Below are 23,210 nucleotides of genomic sequence, written 5' to 3'. Positions count from 1 at the left end.
ACTCTTGCCATAAGAAACTCCTTGCCTAACTATACTCCATTGACATCTTTATTTCATCATGGTGAAGACCCACCTAGCTTTCCAACCACTCTGTAGTTCCATACCTTTCCCATCCAGAGTCCCACTTCACAGCTAGCCTGGACTCTCGATTCCTCTGCTGGCAAGAAGGTTCTATCCATGCATTCACTGTAAACAAGCATCTGAATGGACGGTCTATACCCTTGAATCCAAACCCGATGCCCATAGCCTACTTTTTTATCCTTTGTGGCAGCTTATAGTCTTCATATCTGCCTCCCCTGCTTTCTTAACTTTTTTCTTATATAGGAATAATATATGGTCCTCAAAATAAATGCAATACTTGCAAGTAAAATAGGGGTATACAAAATAAAATCAGCACATAAACTGGTAACACAATTTTCACGTCTATCTTCTTTGTATCTACAAGGACTTTTATTTCCATGAATGGGAAACTGGTGTGGCTGCTGGGATTAAAGGTGTGTGCCATCGCTGCCTGGCCTCTATGGCTAGCTAGTATGGCTAACTTTTTTTTTTTTTTAAAAAAAAAAAAGTCTGTCTGTCTTTGTTGTATCTATATGAAGAAAAATTATCTTCAAAAAGTAAAAATGGCTGAGGTATGGTAGTAAAGATGTGTAACCTCAGCAAAACCAGCAATGGAAGCAGAAAGAACTAAAAGCCACCCTCTGCTACACAATGTGATGATATTTTGTTTATAATAAAAAGAATAACGCCTGCCTGAAGATCAGAAAAGTAAAGCGGCCAGCCACTAGAGAGTTCTCACCTCTACCAATGCTCAGACTGAAGGGGCGATCCTGTCCTCAGACTGCATCTCCAGACTGCATCTGTCTCCACCAAACCTCAGACTCCACCCGATTCTTCCCACTTTACATTCCTCTTTAGTGTTGGGATTATAGGCGTGGGATCTCAAGTACTGAGTCACTTTTGTTTGAGCATTTTTTCTCTTTTGGACTGGATCAATTTTGTGTAGCCTTAACTAACAGAGATCCATCTGCCTCTGTCTCCCAAGTGCTGGGATTAAAGGTGTGAGCCCCTACTACCTGGCCTCTATGGCTAACCAGTATAGCTACTAGGATTAAAGATGTGTGCCACCACTGCCTGGCCTCTGTGGCTAGCTAGTGTGGCTAGCTCTGCACTCATCACAACACAGTAAGTGTAAGCCCATCTTGAGACAGGTTAGACTATCTCAAAACCAAATAACATCAAATGAATGAATGAATGAATGAATAGTACAACTTGAAAACCAAATCTATCACACCTGTTCTCGTTTGCCTTTTGTGGCTTACAGGCCAAAGTCCATCATCAAAGGAAGTCAATTGAGGTTCCCTCTTTCGTCAAGTTGACAACTATATCCACTGAGCTATATATCCACTTCTGTTTCTCATTCTGAGTACTTTGTCCTACTTTTGCTAATTCTTACATCATTTCCTTTTTCATTTGTGAAAAGTAAGCACTGTCTATCTAGTGTTATATTATTTATTTTCCTGATACAGAAAATCCAAAGTATTTTCAATGAAGCTAAGATGTGCTGTTATTTGCCAATACTCTCAGCACCAGCTGGAGTGAAATAATCAGCTAACAAAGTTTAAAACCATAATAATGAGAGATGGATAAAATCAATAGCACAGTTTCTGCTGGAGTCCTTAGAGCTATATTTGGCTTTAATTTCTATTTCATCTCATTCTCAGCAAAGCAATTGTTGATAACAAATATACTCCAAATATGAATACTAAAATGAGGACATTCCCCCCTTTTCTATACTGGAAATAGGATAAGGTCTCTGACTGCAGATAATTTCTGCCAAAGGCTAACACTTCTAAGTCCACTACTGAACTAATAATGCAACAATTGGTGCTAACAAATAACACCGTCAGGCCTATCCACTGGGTTTAAACAGCCACAGCATTTTACATTAGCACGGGTTACTGTCACTTATGCAAATGTCATTTCCCAAGCCCCAGTGATGAAGAGAGATAACTCAAAGTCATATTCCCTTCGGGATGTAGAAGACCACTCGTTATTAGCCCTTCCCAGAAGGGAGGGTTATCTTGCACGCACGAAGAACTGAGAAGGATGGCTTACCCATCCTAGTAGTAGTAATCTTTATTGCGAGCCTGCAGGGCCCATGGTTGAAGTCAGGTAGAAGGGTGGAGCTCTTTGAGTTCAAAATGGAAGGCTTCTGCTGCTCTGTAAAATACACATGAAGCCCAACCACGTTTTGCACTGAGCCATACTTACTCATACATAAACCAAGTAGGGGGGCAGTGCTTCCCTGAGTTGGTGGGGAGTATTTACCTTTCACCTCACACACCAGACAACAGCTGTTCTTCTCTGCAAGTATTGACGGTGCTACACTATGGTATCCGAAAACTATGGCTGTTGAATATGTTGTATTGTTATAGGACAGTACGGGATCAATTCACTCTAAAAGCCTCGATTTAGTCTACAGGAAAAGTGTAATAATGCTGGTTAAATTAATAGTTAAATCTTTAGCTCGGTCAATACAAGGGACAGCATAAAACTGTATTGAGAACTCTTACAACAGAAATCTGGAAAACCTCATATGCTTTGGTATTAAAAGCAATTAGAGCTCACTGATGGTTCGGTGTGATCACAGCCTTCCCTCAACACAGGAGGAGAAAACTTGACTGAATTTAAAGGTGGGGTACTTACCGTACTTTACTTTTAGTTACTAGATATTAGATTTCAAAAGAAAAGAGATCTGCACAAGACGGGCAATGATGCGTGGAAGGATGCTAACTTCTTTACTGACAAAAACGAAAGCACATCCACTCAAGAGCAGCCCAACAGAAAGAGTGTTAAACTTTAGCAGGGGCTATCCAATAGTGGCTCTCTTTGTGGCATCACAATTAATGGGTGACAATAATGCACATATCCCTGCTTGAAGAACACTGTGATGGCTGCAAAGGAAAAGGGGCTGGCTAGATATTTCAGCCTAACTCCAAATCTCTTTTGCTCATGTAACTGCTCAGTAATTAACAGTGAACATATACTGTTTCTGACTGAATTCCTTACACATCAATTAAGGACAATATTGAAATTAATACAAAGCTTTAAAAAATATAAAGCAACTTCTTCTACTTCGGGAAAACACCAAATGGCGGATGACGGCGGTGCAGCGGGAGGGCCCGGAGGACACGGGGGCCCAGGATTAGGAGGCCGCGGCAGCTTCCGCAGAGGCTTCGGCAGCGGTCTCAGGGGCCGCAGTCATGGTCGAGGCCATGGCCGTGGTCGAGGCCATGGCCGTGGTCGAGGCCATGGCCGTGGTCGAGGCCGTGGGGCTCATGGAGGTAAAGCCGAAGACAAGGAGTGGGTCCCTGTCACCAAGCGGGGCCGCCTGGTTAAGGACATGAAGATCAAGTCCCTGGAGGAGAACTACCTTTTCTCTCTGCCCACTAAGAAATCCGATATTATTGACTTTTTCTTGGGGGCATCTCTTAAGGATGAGGTTCTAAAGATCATGCCAGTACAGAAACAGACAAGGGCTGGCCAGCGGACCAGGTTCAAGGCTTTTGTCGCTATTGGGGACTACAACGGTCATGTTGGTCTTGGTGTTAAGTGCTCCAAGGAGGTAGCCACAGCTATCCGAGGGGCCATCATCTTGGCCAAGCTTTCCATTGTCCCTGTGAGGAGAGGCTACTGGGGGAACAAGATTGGCAAGCCCCACACTGTTCCATGCAAAGTGACAGGCCGCTGTGGCTCTGTGTTGGTGGGTCTCATCCCTGCCCCCAGAGGCACTGGCATCGTCTCTGCTCCTGTGCCCAAGAAGCTACTGATGATGGCCAGGATTGATGACTGCTACACAGCCAGGGGCTGCACTGCCACCCTGGGCAACTTTGCCAAGGCCACCTTTGATGCCATCTCTAAGACCTATAGCTACCTGACCCCTGACCTCTGGAAAGAGACTGTGTTCACCAAGTCTCCTTATCAGGAATTCACTGACCATCTTGTGAAAGCCCATATCAGAGTCTCTGTTCAGAGGACCCAGGCTCCAGCTGTTGCCACCACATAAGGGGTTTTATACAAGAAAAGTAAAGTGAATTTAGTCTTAAAAAAAAATGTAAAGCAAACTCAAGTTATATGAATTAAGTGACAATATATTAATGAATTTTACAACTTTTTACATATCCCAAAACTATTTTTTATCTTAAAGCTTTGTATTACACATACTTTCCTAATTAGTCTTCCAAAAAATAACAAACATCAATTCTTTATATTTGTGTGTGTGTGTGTGTGTGTGTGTGTGTATGAGAGAGAGAGAGGGAGGGAGGGAGGGAGAGAGATTATGAGTTTGTGTGTGTGTGTGTGTGTGTGTGCGCGCGCGCGTGGGTGCCTGTGTGTGTGTTTATACATTCATGCTATGGCATGTGTATGAAAGTCAGAGAATAACCCAAAGGAATTGGTTCTCTCCTTCTCCCAAGTGGGTTTCTGGGATTGAAAGCTAGTGTGTCAAGCTTGGTGGCAGTGCCTTTACCCAGAGCCATTTCTCCAACCACACACCAACTCTTATGGAAGAATGCAGAGGCATCATATGAGTAGGGAGATGGTGATAACATGTTCAAGGCTAAACTGTACTGTTCATTTTGATTCTACCTAGTGTGGACCATAATCCGGGCCCATCTACTGTCACTCTACACCTGCCATTCTTTCGTTAGGTTGTTTCTTGGGCATTGACTCAATATGCCATGGATAAGAAAACCAAATAAAATAAGACACCCCCAGTTTCAAAATACCAAGGCCTAGTGACAAAGTGACAAATACAACAGGAATTAAAGTTCTGATTATAAGAGCCTCCAAGGGGAACGTAGTCCAGCCCAAGTGAAGCAACATTTCCTGGGGCAGTTTTTCAGTATTCCACTACACTAATTATAATGTGATTAAAACTTCCCTGCACAATGGAGTCTCTTTCTCTTTAAGCAATTAGTACTATGTGTCAAGTGAACCTAAGCTCTCTTCACATTTCCAATAACCCATTCCCTTGCACAACTTAAAATGTTCCAGGACACGGACTCCTCAAAATACTTCCCCTTTGCAAGAAGTGATCCTTTCTATGTTTACTGGAGCACATTGTTGTCTTAGAGCATAGAGATGCTCCAGGAGAGCTCTGTTACCCCCTGTGCTGTCCTGTGATTCAGGCACCTTAATATAGCAGCAAGGCAGGCAGTGTGGAATTGAACCCACTAACTAGCCACTCAGATGGCAGAGCACCTCCCCCCGGACAGACAGCAGTCTGTTCTACAGACTCTAGAAAAAAAGCTTTAATAATTCCTAAGTATAGGAAAATAAACTACCATAAAAACAGAGTGGCATATTCACTAGTAAAACAGCTGTCTTTTGTTGAAGAAAATTATTAACCAACCTTTTATTGGCGATAGCAACATTGGCCTTACAGTTCAATATGAAAAGAAGACGAAGCATTCATATTATTGGCTATTTTTGATGAACTGAGTTAGCACCTCCATATGTCATCCCCCCCCCCTCCCAGCATCCTGCGTGTACACACACAACCCTGGAGTGGTGTTACTAGCTTCCCTGTCACACCTCAACTGAAACTTTGTGGTTGTAGAAAAGCTGGGACTCAGATAATAAATCACTCGCCCAAGGTCACATAGCTAGAGACAAAGTAGATACAGTATCTACATCTGCCGAGTTTTTTATTCCTCAGAAGGCTCAACCAAAAAGAACTGTCCCTGTGCCCCAATAAACAAAAACACAACACATTCTACTGCTCTGACATTCTCTAACATGTGTTGTGTTTTTAAATCACATCTTAACATAGAAAAACCTCCATTCTTCTGTCCTTGTCTTCAACATTATCAACATTTCATATCCTACACAGCCACAATCCTTTAGTAATTAATACATAATTTAAAATTCTGAAGAAGGTGGGGTTGTTGGAGAGATGGCTCAACAGTTAAGAGCCCCAGAGGACTATGGGTCCCAGAGCCCACACAATGGTTTACAACTACCTGTAACTCAGTCCCATTAATATGACAACCTCTTCTGTCCTCTTTGGGCACATCACATACATAGGACATATACATATACACAAAGCACTCAAACACATAAACACATAAAGATAAAATCTTTAGCTCAGGAGATAAAGACACTTGCCACAAAAGCTTAGAAAACTGAGTTCGATTCCCAAAACCCACATAAAGGTGAAAGAAAAGAAATAACACACAAAGTCATCCTCTGATTGCCACACATCTATGTGTACATATCATGCATGTGTGTGTGTATTGTGTGTGTGTGTGTGTGTGTGTGTGTGTGTGTGTGTGTGTGTGTATATTTAAATTTGGACCAAATCCCAGAGACTTGGTATGTTTAAAATTTTATATAAAAGAGGAAAGAAAACAAAGTGTTCTCTCCTTCTCCCCCTCCCACCATCTATGAATAGAAGAAATATATTAAAATATTCCACGAAGAATTTCAGGCAGACACAATTCAAAGGACAACACTAAATACAAGTCACCAAGACTTGGCATTTCCATGACCTAAGCTTGTGGTGTATTGTACCTCCCCCTCATGCCTACTGACATCCAGGAGTAAACCCTAAGGGACTTGTTTTGAGTGAGGGTTTCTGTATGTCTCTTTGAATAGGAATACAAAGTGACAGAAAAATAACTCAAAATTGCTATAAAATGAATGGTATTTCCAAATGCGCAAGCAAACAACATGCACTTTAATGTAACACATTTCTTCTTATTTGGCAGTAAGTTAAAACATATGTTGTTTGAAGTTTATATAAAATGGATGAAAAGGTGTTATTTGTGTTAAAAAAATGAAACCAAATTACTAAGTGGTTTAAAATCCATGGCTTTTATTATCCAAATGTAGCCAGTTAAAAGTAATGTCACTTGAAGAGTAAAAATAAATTAGGGTTAAAAGTTACTGGTTTGCTTGATTTTTTTTTATTGTCGGTGGGGTTTTTTTGTTTTGTTTTGTTTTTTGTTTTTTATGAAGTGAAATAAACAAAGTAAAAACCTTCGAAAATATGCACTTAGTCATTACAATTTCACAATTTTCTTTAATACAAATCCAAAAAACAAACAGCAAAGAAATTTAGTTGCCTCTTAACATCAAGTACATTTTTTTTTTTTTAACTCCCTGAAGCCTTTTTTTCTTCTGTGAATTAGCAGAAGAAGAGTTGTCAAAAGCTTAGTCATACTTCAAAAGCAAGAAGTCAATGGGAACAGGAAAATCAAGCAGTCAGAAGGTCAGAAGGGTCCTCATCAACCCCCCCCCCCCCCGGTGTATATGTGGGGGGGGGCTCACCTGGGGAACAACAGAGAGCAACTGCAGCTATCAATCAAGGCGCTCCCCTCATCCACCAGCACATGGCACAACAAAGACAATAAGACTTCCATATTGTCAAGGTGTTTAGACTCCTAAGACAGAGTTTTTCAAATGGGTTGGGAAAGTAGCTATTGAGAACTTTAGAACAAAACATAATTTCATCACCAAACAGTTTCTCTAAACGTACGTTCAAGGTACTTGTTTCATAGTTACAGAGAACGTGGCATAAGGTTTCCTACTAAGAATTATGAATTATTGGGGCTCATAACAAAAATCTCTTTTTTCCCTGTTGACCATTGCTTACAAGGGCAGAACTACAAAGTTGTCCTCTGACCTCAAAAAGGCCATATGCATACATACTCTGCCATACATACAATATTAAAAATAAATAAATAAATAAATTTGGATCAAATCCTAGAGAATGGGTATGCCTCAATTTGTATATTAAAAAAAAGTAGAGAAATGAAAATAAAAAAGATATAAAAAGAAAGTTACAGCATTCTTTTAATATTTTAAAGTTTTAATGGTTTTGTTTGTATTTTCTGAGGAATAAGTTATTCTTTGTAGTCCAGGCTGACTCAGACTTGACATCTCTGTAAGATCCATCACTTAACTGTAAGAAATAAAATCAACAAATCATGCTCTGACACAACAAATCCTTAAAGGGATTACGAATGCCTTGAAGCAAAACTTCCATCTTGATTCACTGTACCCCACTCCCAGAACTCCCAGGAGTATCAGATATGTTTTCCAAGAACTGCACCCTTACCACTGATGCACAAGATGGACCAACTCATGAGGAAACATCAGCGTCAGGAGGTCCAGGGATGATTAAGCAAGGGAAGTCACCACATTGTGCTCAGGAGGTTTGACCAAATATGTTCTAGGATGCACAACACCTTAGTACCATCGTTATCATAATTGTGAAATGAGTTCTAGATCATACTCATTATCTAGAAGTGAGAATAACTTAAAAACTTGGAATTCTTTAGAAGTTCTATAGTCTAATAGTGTCTGAGTTGGAACAATTACTAGCCATCAAGAAATAAAAAACCCAATACAATTTATAATTATGGAAGTCGGTAACAATTTTAACAGTAGCTAGACTACTTACTAATCATGGGGTGAATTTCATTTTCAAGTATGACTTGCCTCTGTTAACTTTATATTTCTCATGTCTGCACTCTACATTGAGATGAAACTTAAATGCTCCATAAGCAACATAATTTCATCATCAAACAGTTGCTCTAAATGTATGTTCATCATTCTCTCTCCTTCCCTCTGTCCTTCAAAATTAAATGAACAATAAATCATATTTAAGATCTAGATGGAACAGACACCAAATCTAAACTAATATAGTACATTTCAAAAACTTAGTCAGCTAGAATCTGGATTTAAGGTAGATCAATAATGCTACTAGAACTCTAATGACTTAATTTAAAAGACACGCAGAGAGACAATTTCTAAACGTCATGCTGTAAAAGCTTAAGCTTTTGTTATAAATTTAGTGATGATCTCAAGAAATATTTTCTTCTCACAAACCCTAAGGCTATTAGCTAACAATTAAACAGGGTAAAATAACAAGAGGGGATAACCAATGAGTGTTTAGGAGATAAAATAATAGTGGGAGGGGGAGAGACTGGTCCAAACCTTAGAGTCACAGAGGACATCAAAAAGAGTGTGCAGTCACAAGAGAAACTCTGACAAGGTTGCAATTCTTGTCACCTATTACAGAGCTCTGTGAATTAATAATCTTATAAACTGAAATTATGTTATTAATAGCTCAATCAAATTGCTTTTTGGACTAAAAGAAATAATTTATTATTAAACTTTTTATTCAGTGCTGAGTGTAGTAATACAAGCCTGTAATCCCAGCTTGTAGGAGGAAGGGGGAGATGTCAAGTCTGAAGCTATCCTGGGCTACAGAGAATAACTGAGTTCTCAAAAATACAAAATAATTAAAGCATTCAAAATATTTTAAAACTTTTATAGCTCTGTTTTTTACATCTTTTTTCATTAAAAAAGGATGCTAGAAATTAAATGCAACACCAAAGCTCAAGGCATAGTGGGAGTGTCCTACTGGTCTACCCCGGTAGGACAGAGTATTTTACCATTCACATTTAAAAGTTTCTAACACATGATGACAATTTAAAAACACGTCAATTTTCAACAGTACTTGTTTCACTTGGCTTGGATTTACCTGATTCTCTAACATACATTATATGACCTAGACTGGTCCACCCCGATATCTGCACCAGCTGTAGGCATGTTCTTGCCAGAATGCAGCAGCAGTCAAAGACCTTGTCCCATTTGCTGGCATACTCCTTATTTACTTACCATTCTTATTATCATCATCACTGTCTTCTTCTATTCATTTACTCTTTCTGACGGTTCATTTCTAAGTATTTTATGAAGAAGAGAGGGTTGGGGATGTAGCTCAGCTGGTAGAGTGTTTGCTTAGCATGCATGAAGCAATGAGTTCAATCCCCAGCACCAAGCAAACCTGCTGTGGTGGCACATGTCTACAATCCCAGCATGTCGGAGGAAGAGGCAGAGGAAATCAGAAGTTCAAAATCATCCTTGGTTACAGGAAACCTTGACTCAAAAGTAGAGGGAAGAGGAAGGAGTCAGGGAAAAATGAGGAAGTGTGGAGAGAAGAAGAAAAGGGGGAGGGAAGAGGAGAAGATGGGAGAGGAGGAGGAGGTGGCGGTAGAAGAGGAGGAGAAGGCAAAGAAGGAGGACAATGACAATGACAACAGCAATGACTACAGTAAAGCGGATTTGGATTTCACTGAAATTTAGGCTAGGGTGGGGAGAAATTAAACACTGCTCAGCTAGAAAAATCATACACTCAGAACACGGGCTCCAGTTTTCACATGCTCCAGATTAGAAACACTTCAACATGAAGATAAAAATTTTCAGAACATTTTAGTTTCTAGAAAAATCAGTAAGCTACTTGTGTGCTGAGTTCTAATAGGTCTTAATAATAAAAGTCCAGATAGAGGGGTTAAAGCTGAAATAGCAGAGAGATGATGGAGCCAGCCACAGCCACACTTTACCTTGATAACTGCCCACTGAAATGAGATCAACTTCCTGTTTGCTCCCACCTATAATCCTTTCTCTGCCCAGCCATCTCACTTCCTTTCAGGCTCTCTCTATTTCTACAAACAAGATATCACCACAGCTATTCATGTCAAAAATTAAGGAAATGGTTTTGGAACAGTCTGATCAAGAATACTAGCCTGAAGATTTTGCCTTTCGCAAACATTATTTGCATGAACTATAAATCCCCACATTTCTCTGTAATGAAGACAAACTATAATGCTACAACTAGATGTTGTAGCTAGTATGAAGAGCTATACATGAAATATTGACCTACTCTATATGGACATGCAAGGAGACAGAAAACTAATGCCTTCAAAGGCTTTTGAAACTTCATTTTCAATTGAGTTTTTCTTATTCTTTTCACAGTAATCCAATTTGTCTAATATTTTACCTTTTTATCCTATTCTGTTATTCAGTTTTCAAAGCATAGACGCCACAATTGCAGCTTCTCATAGCGAGTAGTTTTTAAAGTTTTCTTTCCCTGTCAGTTTTAATCAGAGTATTATAATCCACTATTGCATCTCATGAATTCATTTTGGAGGTCTGCCACAATGTCATAAAGTGAAAAGTATTCCATGGATTAATAAATCTAAAAACCCTAAGATTAAAGGAAGAAAGAAAGAAAGAAAAGAGAAAAACTTGCCAGGCCTGGGAAGGCAAACCAGTCAGGAACGGGCTTGCACTGTAAGGACCTGAGTTCAATTCCCCAGAACCTACATCAAAAAAAACCTGATGTGGTGGTTCTCAGTGTAACTCAGCCCTGGGGAGACATAGACAGGTAGATCCCTGAAGCTGATTGGCCAGCCTCTTTGAAGCTTCTATGTAAGGGAGAGATCCATCTCAAAAATCAGGTTGGATGGCTTCCTAGTAATGACATTCAAGGTTGTCTTCCAGCCTCCACAAATGCATGTATATGTGCACATAGACACATGTGCACGCACACACACACACAAAACCTTCAAAATGAAAGAGTACAGAAAAAAAGGCATGCCTGTTGACACCTGTTTAAATTTGGAAAAATAAACCCAAATTACGTGATTTTAAAAAATATTTAAAATTTGCTTAATAAAACTAATAACTTTCTAATTTATATCTTGAGTTGGAAAAAATAAGTCTAGATTTCATAGCAACACAAATATTACACTCAGGTTACTAATGATATACTCAAATATTACTGAATGACATACTGGCAATTTCCACAATTTACAGCCCTCAAGGCAGACATTAATACATGCCTTGTGGCCTGGGAAGACCTGATGCCAATAAGATTAGTATGAGAACTATGTTTTATGCCATCCTTCCATGGGTGTAAAATTCTTCTCACACGATTACATATGAAAAAGCCCAATCTTGAGACTCTCTTACATCCTAAAGACACTCTACAAACCTGAGGGACCATGAATCAGAACTAAGGCCAACAGAGCCATGACTTGAAGAAAATACAGAAGAGCATTCAGACTCTGGCCTGTGGGCTGATATGAAAATACTCCTGTGGGAAGAGAAACCCTTCACCGAGGAAGATGTGCCACCTGAGCTTTAGGGAAAGTGAAGCCAGAGGAGTGATGATATCCTGGGAACAGTGAAGTTCCCAGATTAAGGGGCCTTGATGTCTTTGTCCTCCCACTGGAAAGCAGGGAGTGGTGAAATCTGAGGACTTCCATCCATTTCACAAGTTTCGTCCCAAGACACAGATTGTATCTATGATTGCCTTCGCCCAACAGCCAAGTCGACAGAAAGAAGTGCATTTGTCATCTGGTCATCAGGGTTGGGCACTGCCATTAAATTATATACCTTATATCTGTGGTAAGAGAGAGACACTGGTTCATACAAACCCAATGTCAAACTTTCATTTTTGAAAACAGTTAATTTGACAGGAGACATAGCAATGTAAAAATACGACAATCAAGCCTGGCTTCTCTGTTTGATTATAATTATTGCTATCGTCCAGATTCAACTGCATAATAAGGAAATATCAAAACCTCAAAACATTTGATAAACTATTATCTATAATGACTTGACTCTAAAGTTCTTTCTTAGCTGTAAATGACTCAAGAGAAATTTCAAATTACCGCTAAGCTCCACGCTATCAGGAAAGGGAACTGATTTCACATTTCCGTATGTGACCCTCAAGACAAGCACACCCTTGCTTTGAGAAAAGTGACTAATTCTGCTCTCGGAGTGTTGAGCCTTTCACATTCCCACTGTAAACCTAACTGCAGCAACAAGCGCCTACAAGAGCATTGCAGATCCCTCATTCTCACCCCCAGGACAAACAAGAATTGCATACTTTGAAATAACTAATTAAACACAAGTACCTCGTGCGTTTTGAACATCTGACTTAGAAACATTTATCTGTATCCTTATTTCATTCAGTACTAGATGTTATTGTAGACACTGGAGTTTGAATTATTAATAAGACAATAGCTCCCAGTGAAGAACTCATTGTGACTTAGGGAATACCTCAAGGACCACCAAGGAAAGTACCTACTGCTTCAGGGTGCTTTGGGACAGGCTTTCTGGAATCAGTGGCACCTCACCAGCAAAATTAGATCAGAGCTCAACAGCTTTCCGCTCCCTGACCAAAACTCCCGCCCTTTAACCACGATCAGGTTCATATGCGCTAGCCCACATAAAAACGGAACCGTAGACCATAGACCATAAAGCACAGAGGCATCCTGCATAGTGAGAAACTGCGATGCGTTTGTAGCTAAGTTACAAACACCAATCCCTTCTATGAGCCACTTATTCGGAATCATAGCCCTCTAGAGCCCCTTTCTACATTCCGATCTGATTTCCCCTGATCTTTACTTGAAAGACTTGGGGGCTAAGGGAATTCCCATTTTTTTTTTCTTTTCTTTTCTTTCTTTTTTTTTTTTTTTTTAAACATTTCTTTATGATGTTTATGCATATGGGTGTGTATGCATATGCCCTACATTTTATGTATGCACATGTATGCAGGGCCTTCAGAGGCCAGAAGAGGGAGTGTATCAGGCCACCTTGGAACTGGGGTTCCAGATAGTTTTGAGCTGTTCTGTAGGTGATGGGGATCTAACTTGGATCCTATGTAAAAGCAATTAGTGCTCTTAACCACTGAACCATTTCTCCAACCCTACCTTCTTTCCAGTGGTGGTAGTAATGGGTGTACTACATGTATGCCCACACATGGCACAGTATATAGAGGTCAGAGGATAACTTGTAGGAGTTGATTCTCTCCATCCATCAAGTGAGTCCTGTTGTGAAATATATATTATTTTAACTATGTGAAGGTGTGTTACACTTGTTTCTGCTGCCTTTGTTAATGATGTAAAGATGTGTTGCATTTGTTTCTGCTGTATTTGTTTAAGTATGTAAAGAGGTGTTGCTGTTTCAACTTGTATGCCTAAGGCACTTGATTGGTCTAATAAAAACCTGAACAGCCAATAGCTAGGCAGGAGAGGGATGGGTGGAGCTGGCGGGTAGAGGGAATAAGTAGGAGGGAAATCCAGGCTCCAGAGAGAAGAAAGTGAAGAGAACAAGGGAGAAGAGAGGGGGGCATGCCTGGAGCCAGAAGCCAGGCAACCTCCAGCCAGACATGGAGACAGCAGGATATACAGAAAGATATCCTGAAAGATATACAGAAAGTTAAAAAGCCCTGAGGCAAAACATAAAATGAAACATTAAAATAAGAGCTAACTAAGGCTAAGCATGCAAAACTAATAAGTGTCTGCATCATGATTTGGGAACTGCTTGGTGGGCTAAATAAATAAATAAATAAATAAATAAATAGCCCCCCCCCCAAAAAAATCCCTTCTGCAAAGTCCCAGGTATGAAACTCAAGTAGCCATGCTGGACATCTTCATCATTTGGTTCTGTCCATCTTTTTAATTTTAGCTATCTGTTGAGAAGGTACCTGTATCTCACCGTGGTTTTAGTGTGCATTTCCCTGGTGCCTTTTAGTTTACAGTCACTTGGGTATCCTGAATCTTACTGAAACTGAGTGTGGTTGCACAAACAGTACTACATCTAAGTACTCAGGAAGAAGCGCACACCTGTAATTCCAGCACCCTGGAGGCAGGAACAGACAGATCTCTGTGAGTTCAAGGCCAGCCTGATCTAAAAAGGGACTCCAGGGCAGTCAGAGCTCTTACACAGAGAAACCCTGTCTTAAATAAATAAATAAATAAATGTATGCAGGAGGATAAGGCAAAAGAACCACAACTTCAAGACCAACTTGGGCTACACAGTGAGTGAGACGATGTTTCAAAAAGAAAATAAAGCAAACAAAACCTAGTGTCTTGTTGCAAATCCCCCTCAACTCCTTTGCTTTACAGGTGAAACCTGTGTTACAAAATAAGCTCGCAAATGCCCCCAAGTCTGTCTAGGGGACTCCATACTATGTTTTTTAGAGTCTCAACAACTTTCTTAATTACTGTAGCCCTGCAATAAACCTTGAGTCTCTGATAGTGTAAACCCTCTGAGTTTCTTCAAGATTATCTTGACTAGTCCTTAGCATTCTCATGTAACTTTTAGGATAATTAATCAATTTTCAGACACTTAAAAGATTCCTTTGGTGCTATCCATCTCAATCCACTTCAGCTTTGCTGATGGAACATCATTGGTCTCCTTCCCAGTGCCCACAGACCATTGCTCTCTGCTTAGAATCCTTTCTCAGAGGAAACAGGCATTTGGTACCAAGGAGTCGGTCAAACTGACAGCGTTCAGCCCCTGTAGAATGGGCATGAATTCATTTGTGGGGTTAGTGCCCTCAAACCTAAGCCCCTCCCGTTAGGCACCACCTCCTGCGGTTGTGCTGAAAACCAAGTTCCTAACACGAGACTGGGGGAAGGTGCATTCAAACCACAGCACCCAACTTCATGTAAACATCATTTTAAATGGGTGTTTGTCAGGTGACTTCTGTTGTTGGAGTATGGCAGGTACAACAATGACCCTTTCCCTTAGAATTTCAGGCATGTATATAATAGCTTTCATATATGCTGTTATGCTCTAGAGTCACCAACTTACAACCAAATTTTAGAATTATAGTAATAAATTAGAAGTCAAGAATTGGGATTTATAGTTACTCATAAAGGAACTTTATAAACATGAGCAGAGACGATGCCTCTGTTTAATTTAGAACATTAATTAGATGATGAATTAAAGGCTGATATGGTTCATTCAGAACAGAAGTTGCTGAATTCCCTGATACCAAGCCTGGCTGCCCAGGTTCAACCCCCAGAACCCACAATGCAAGAAGAGAACAGGATATCCTCTGGTTCTAACTGTGTACTACAGCACACCCACAGTGACACATAATGCATGCAAATACATGCACAGACACACACCATGCACATCGCAATTACATCAAAATTTAAACATAATTTAAAGGAGATGGTAATGCTTAGGGCAGACGAGATGGCTCAGTCAGGAAAGTGCCAGCTATGTAAGCATGAGGACCTGAGTTCAGATCCCCAACACCCACATAAAAGCCAGGCATGATGAAACAGGTCTATAACCCCAGCAGTGGGATCCTTGGAGCTCACTGGCCAGCCAGTGTAGCCAATGGGTGAGCTCCAGATTCAGTGAGAGACCCTGTCTCAAAAAAAAAAAAAACAAAGCAGAGAGCAATAGAAAGACACCTGAGGAGGAGGATGTCTGGTCTCCATATTCATGTACACAGTAGTCCATACACACTCTCACACACATGCATGTATGTATGCACAAACACATGTGTGCATTACACAACATTAACACACACAGTCAAGTGATGCTCAGAAGCAACTGATTGGACTCATGAGTAATCATTACATTTTGATTTTGTCTTTGTTTCTTCTGAAAATAGTTAGGTGTGACGCCACATGCCTAAAGTGCCAACTACATGGGAAATGAAGACAGGAATCACGTGAGCCCAGGAATCTGAGACTAGGCAAGACTTCAACAGAAAGAAACTGGAAAGGAGAGGAGGAAAATCTTTTGTTTCTCTGCAAGGCTGTAAGGGAGAAAAATACTTGAGTAGACTAGGAAATTGACCTAAAATCCACAAACTTCATATCAGCTTTCTTCTCTCCGAACTAACTGGGGGTGACATACCAGTGTAGGTGAGCAAGCAATCAGGGTAGCTCACAAGTCTTTGCCATGTTCTCACACTGCTCTGGCACACATCTTGCCAGCATTACCTGTATACCCCTGACTAGAGGATACAAAGCTGCTGCAGCTTTGGCAACCATGGTTGGCGACTTTATTGGAAATGCTAAATTGAAATAGACCTGGGTTTTATGTGCCCAGGGCTCATGAGGTCATTTGATGGGTCATGTGACCAGATGCATATGAAGAGAATGTGGACCATACAAAGGGAGAAAATGATCCATGTGAAGGGTATGATAGGAATTTACCTTTCCGATCTCCACTCCCCTCTCTAAAGAAAGATGAGTGCTAACTAGCCACACCCACTGTAGACTCTAGAGACTTGGGGCTTCTGCAAAGTGGCTCTCTTAGGGTGACTATTTGGAGAGCTCAAAAATTTGTAGAAGGCCATTCAGAGTAAAACACAGTCGAGACACTGGTGTTTTGTGCTGGCTGTGTCACTCGGGATGGAAATACATTGAGAAAATAGTATTTTAGCTAAATGTTTGCAAACATGCTTACTTAAATGTGCACAGCACTAAACAAACAGAATTATAATTTATTTACTTTTATGTGCACTGGCATTTTCGTGTTTTGCCTGCATGTATTTCTGTGTGAGGGTGTCAGATCTTGGAGTTATAGACAGGTGTGAGCTGCCTTGTAGGTGCTGGGGATGGAATCTGGGTCCTCTGAGCCATGTCTCCAACCCCAGGATTAATATTTTTTAAAGATGTATTTATTCATGCATTTTATGTATATGAGTGATCTATTTGCATGTATGCCTGCAGGCCAGAAGAGGGCATCAGATCCCATTACAGATGGTTGTGAGCCATCATGAAGATGCTGGGAATTGAACCCAAGTCCTCTGGAAGAGCAGCCAGTGGCTCTTATCCTCTGAGTCATCTCTCCAACTCCAGAATTAATATTAACAAACTCTTGCTTATATTGAACCCAAGCAATCTGAAAGTTCAACCATTACTGAGTTCATTACTCATAAGTAGGCTCTAAAACAGCAACAGAAGCTTTTGATGATGACCATTTGGATTCCAGATGCAACAAGTCAACCTAGTAATGTCTTAAAGCAATTATTTTTCGTGAGCTGTCGGCTGTATCTTGGCATTCCACATGTTGAAAATATTCAGAGAAAACAATGTGTACTCAACACACAGACTGTCTTTCTTGTTATTATTCCCTAAACAATATTATCTGACAAATAGGTTAAGCAAGACTGAGCTCATTCAGGATGGTATAGTCACAGGTTAGTCACATGAAGTATCAAAATCAATCTAGAAATGACTTGGAGTAGAAGAAAGGATATATACATGTTGTGTACAAATACTGTGCTGTCAGTCAGGAACTTGAACATCTAGGGTTTGGTGTAGAGTGGGGGTAGGACTCAGAATCAATTCCACACTGACCCTCAGGAACCTCTGTACATTCAAAACACCTCTTTTACTACACTCTAAGGCTCAAAAAAGCTGTGCACAGGCACAATATCCATATATGCATATGGATAAGGTCAATAGGAAAAAATCAATTAGTGAGGAAATTCCATTCAGCACCCATTCCATACAATCATCGGTTTATTACATCTGCTGCTTCCTCCGGTTGGGGATATCTGACACAGTACTTCTTTACGCTTTCCTAGTCAGAACAGCTCAACCAAACCTGGCCTCGAAAACACCAGCAGCCCCTGTGAGCATCATTTAGGTAACACTTTACTAAGGCTGAAGTTGGGGATTGTTAAATTTGAGGAACCTAAATGCAAACTCATTTCTGAAGAGATCACCAGAAATTTTAGTTACAAAGAACTGCAACTTCTAAAATGGCTAAATTAGTCAAATATCTGAATTTCTTTCCTGATCTCTATATGTTGTACTCTTTTCCTATAATAAGCATCAACCTAACCACAAGGGAATAGTTGTAACAACAACAAAAAAAAAAAGTTGTGAGTTCACTGAAGAACAGTTAGCATTTTGCTAAAAATAATATTTTTAAATTTACATACTAGAACAAGATGATCATCTGAATATATGTACAATTTAACATAAACTAAAATTATTTTAATGCAGTATTCTAAAAGAGCACTGGAAAAAGGTCTGTTAGCATTTAGCTGATTGAGGTATTTTTCAAATGGGGATGCCTAGTTGCTAATGACCTAAACAGCCTTGTTTCAGAGGCTGAGTTCAGTGTTTACTATTCAAGTATGCAAAAAAAAAAAAAAAAAAAGCCAGCAAGGACAAAAAAAATTGCACATTATTAAATTGTCATTATTCCCTCAAAAACATTTTTATGAATATTTAACATGAACAGTATTCAAAAAGAAATTTACTTTTTTTTTTTTTTTGCTCACAGTAGTTACCTTAAAAACACTATTTTTAAGTAGCATACATTGCTACTTTATAACTGTTCAGAGCATAAAAATTTCTTAGAAACCACCTCTACTTTTATTACCCTGCTTTCTTTCATTTACACCAGAGGGAGAGGGAAGTACATATGATTAATTAAGCCATCACTAATTAATTAAGTAGGAGCCAATCTGATCAGTTGAATAATTGCTATGGTCTGTAGATGGTAGGAAGTTTTGGCATGTACCTTGTTCTTAAGGGATACAAATGTTTTACAACCTGAAAATCAACATTTCCTTTATCTACAAGAACTATACTATGTATCTCTGTGTATCATATGTACAGTACACATTTAATACATATGCTTGCACTTGAAATGGTTCAATGCTCTACTAACTTAGTAGAAATAGACTAGTCCTAAAACCTAAAATTCAGAAAAGTTAAAAAATGTATAAAATAGATAAAAATAGATGATCTCCAAAAAAATCACAGTTCAAGATGTTCCACACAAAATATATAAGAATGTTCATGTATTTCAGCCACGTTCCTACTTCTGCTATCCCAACATGATAGATAAATAAATAAAGCCTAGTCTTTTCTAAATTAAAAAAAATAGGATTCTCAAAGTTTCATATTAATTTGAATAAGTTATCATGTTAAGGTTTCTGGGTGATTAACTTGGATAATAAGGCAGTGGCTGCTACTGAATTTCTGAAAAAATAAACATTTTCAAAGGTAGGCTTAACTGTATTTTGACTTGAATCAAAAAGGGGGGGTCCATTTAAGAATGCAACTCTCTGAATTAAAACAATTACCGGGAACACATTTTAGGCAATCACTTTTACCTTTAAAATGAACAACCACCCCACACCCCCTACACCTACAACGTATTTTGAATAGGGGAAAGGTTTGCGTGCACGAACATGGAAGACACCAAAAGAGTCTCTGCTCCAAGAGCGACTCTGCCTCAGTTCTGAGTCGATCAGAAGCCACGGTATATTCAAAACCCCTTCTTAGTAAAGACAGTTGCAAAATCAGTCTTTTGTAGGTGCTACAATTTGGTTCAAAGCCTCCTAGAAGGTGAATGGCGCCGTTAAACCATTAACCACTCAGCTACTAAGCATGAGGGAAATTAGGCTCGTAGAGACAGCAGCAGCAGTCAAAATTAACAATGGATTATTCTTGTAATTAGGGCACTGGGAGGGGGAAAGGAAAGGGGAGAAAGAAGTTAGCAGCATAGCTTTCCCTCAGATAACCCAAAGACTCGACTTTATAATACAACACCACAAAAATGATGGCTGTTAACACTTGTTCTCGGCACCGTTTCAAACACAAAATGGAACTTACAAAAAAAAAAGAGAGAGAGAGAGAGATAAGCTACTTAAATCTTAAAAAGGAAACTAAAAACTAATGGTAATTTTCTCATGTATCACATTTCAAAGAAGAGCCCTTACTGTATAAAGATCCGTGAGTTCATGACAGCTTTATTCTTGGAGCCACAGATCCAGCTATTGTTATGCTCTGAAACTGTGGGAACTGCTGCCACCTATCGGACAGGAGCTGCACCGGCAGTGTTTTACTCAGCAGTCTCCTCTATTGGGGACAGAAATGTCCTGAATGTGTAAGCACTTTTCTTAACAGCAGGTGGCCTCACTTTGGCTACAGATTTACCTCAAAGACGCTGGTTTAAAAGCTTTTTCGTGTTTTGTAAAATAAACTCCAGCTTCTGCTTGAATCTAGTTGCTAGGTGATTTGTGATAGGAAAAAAAAAAAAAAAAAAACTCCTTGAACTCTGCAAAATTCATGAACATAAACACTTTCACAAAGTCTATCCCAAGTTGCTAATCCGATCTCACTCAGAGCCAGCCATTCTGCACCACCCCGACCAGAAAAGACATATGTATTCTGCTGAGTCTCACCACATAGGGGTGGAGCGAGGGGCAGTACTTAGGGAAGTGTGTTTATTGGGTGTAAAATGCTACTTACCACAGTCCCTTTTTTCTAGAATTTATTTTTCTGTGATAGTGAAGATAGAATTGACTTTTTCATGAGGCCTTCTTAGGTAACACACACACACACACACACACAGGTTCCATATATATGTTACACACACACACACACACAAATGCTGAGGAACCATAAACTCACACCTTTAATGGCAGCAACACATGTTGAAGACGCCAGAATGATTTTCTTAAAAAAGAAAAGCAGTTTATTTCCTTATCTTTTCATTGTAACCACCAAATGACACTTTTCTTTTGTCAATTTTGTAATTGTCAAATATATAAAGCATTTTAAATATTAGCTATTTGGTGCTGCAAATAAGGACAGAAATGAAGGAGTTTACCATCTCCGGAGGACAATGTAATAAAGTCTATAAACAAAGTAGAAGCCCTTATAACAGGTAGCCATTCAGTCCAAGTCAGAAATAAATATTGTCCATTGTGTGGTTATAAACACACCATCCACATTGAATCCTAAGCCACTACCCATAACTACTGGCAAAAGCAAGTAACAGGCAAATAACACACACACACACACACACACACACACACGACAGATCAAGGAAAGAAAATAATAGCCCACCCTAATTATGAAAAGGCAAATACAATTTATCTGAAATGTTCACTATTCCTGAAATGGCAGGTGAAGACTGAAAACTTTGCTGGAGATGGTGGCTTACATCTATAATATCAGCACTCAGAGGAGGTTAAGGCAGGAGGATAGCTGTGGGTTTGAGGCCAGCAGGGCTACACAGTCAGTTACAAGCTAGCCAGAGCTAATGTATGAGGCACTGCTTTGGTGGTGGGGGTGGGGGGTGGTGCGTGAGAGATTTAGCCAACAATCCAAACGCTTCTTGTCTTTCTCTAGCAGGAATTCAGGGTATGTGTTTCCAAGTGGTACTCAAATCTTTCAGAAATCACAGGTTCCTGAAAGTTATTTAACCACAGTTCTTAGTTTTACATGTTAAATCTATTGTGTATATATGTAAACTTTTAAAGCCACTAACACTGTAAATAAGTTGTCCCTGCAACCTTGTATAGGTTGTTTGCTATCAAGGATGGTGTATGAAGGAAATACCATGGGTCCCTATGTGTGAGGCAACTGTTGTGACCAGGCCTGGCCCACACCTCATACATCAAGATGATAAAAATTTTTACATCTATCATCTTAAAGTTTTGTCTGGCCCAGCACCATCTTCGAGTGACTATTCTGTATGCTAGCAGACTTTAAATGCCTTTCATTGTTAAGGGATGGCAGTGAGGAGCCAGCATGGCTCAGTGGGTAAAGGAGCTCACTGACAAACCTGTCTATCACAGTTCAGTACTCAGAATTCACAAGGTAGAGGGAACCAAGTCCTGCATGTTGTCCTCTGACCTCCACACGTGTACCGTGGCATGCACACAACATGCATTAATTAATTAATATTAATTAAAGGCATCTGGGCAAGGTAGAAGCCAAAGGTATTCAAGCAGAAATCTAGTAGCAAGCAAGTGGAACATCAGGCCTTCAGTAGGTCTTAAGTTTGTATGTTCTTAATTTTCCTTTTCTTTGAGCATACTTAATATTTACTGTCTTTGTATATAGTTTTGAATCAAGCCTAAATCTTTGCTTTAGACTAAAAGGGGAACTGTAGTGAGATATCAAACCTGGCCACACCTGTTGCACTGACCACGCCCACTGGGGGGTGGGGACAGGTGCAGGCATGACCTGGGGGAACTAGGTCTGGGGTTCCTGGACTGAACAGAGCTCTCTCTCTTGCTTCCTAGTCAGAGACTGGGAGCATCTGGAGGCATCCTTGGGATGGGAACCTGCTGGCTGTCATCTGTTTCTGCTGCAAGTGATTTCTCCCCGAATAAACATCCATCAGCCTATCAATTCCCAGATTCTTATTTATCCATGGTAGCCTTCTGCTTGCATCTCTGCCTATGAATTTTTAAACTTCCCAGTTACCTACACACATTATTTACAGATGGTTCACGGTTGTTAGTATCCATCCTACGTCACATGCTAGGTACTTTCTATTCATGAGCACTGATCCTTTATACACGGTGTGAAACATTACCTCCATTTTGCAGATGGAGGAAAAACCAAGGAAATTACATGTCTTTCCCAAAGCCACCAGTTCTACGGATTACAAATTGAAAGCTCTGGTAAGCGAGCATGGAAATAATTTAATTTAAAAGAAAGCACTAGATCAGTGACATGGCTCAGTGGGAGAAGGTGTCTGCAGTCAAGCTAGAGGACCTCAGTTCAATCCCTGAGACCCACACAGCAGGAAAAAGAGCCAGTTCCCTCAAG

General features: G+C 39.9%; 2 protein-coding genes across 3 annotated transcripts in view; one reads left to right on the top strand and one right to left on the bottom strand.

The window, feature by feature from the left end:
- Nucleotides 1–23,210, bottom strand: part of Camkmt (calmodulin-lysine N-methyltransferase) — a 353,466-nt gene that overhangs the window by 233,316 nt on the left and 96,940 nt on the right. The window lies entirely within an intron of this gene.
- On the top strand, nt 3,155–4,097 carry LOC127214916 (40S ribosomal protein S2-like). The gene has a single exon (XM_051175209.1). The coding sequence runs from the start codon at nt 3,155–3,157 to the stop codon at nt 4,067–4,069; it is 915 nt and encodes a 304-aa protein (XP_051031166.1). The 3' UTR covers nt 4,070–4,097.

This window comes from Phodopus roborovskii, unplaced genomic scaffold (genome assembly GCF_943737965.1).
Source record: "Phodopus roborovskii unplaced genomic scaffold, PHOROB, whole genome shotgun sequence".
Lineage (NCBI taxonomy): Eukaryota > Metazoa > Chordata > Mammalia > Rodentia > Cricetidae > Phodopus > Phodopus roborovskii.
The sequence above is the reverse complement of the archived record's forward strand: the minus strand, read 5'-3'. Positions and strand labels throughout refer to the sequence as shown.

Excerpts from the sequence above, each read along its gene's own strand:
- LOC127214916 (XM_051175209.1), top strand. The coding sequence starts at position 3,155 with ATGGCGGATGACGGCGGTGCAGCGGGAGGGCCCGGAGGACACGGGGGC.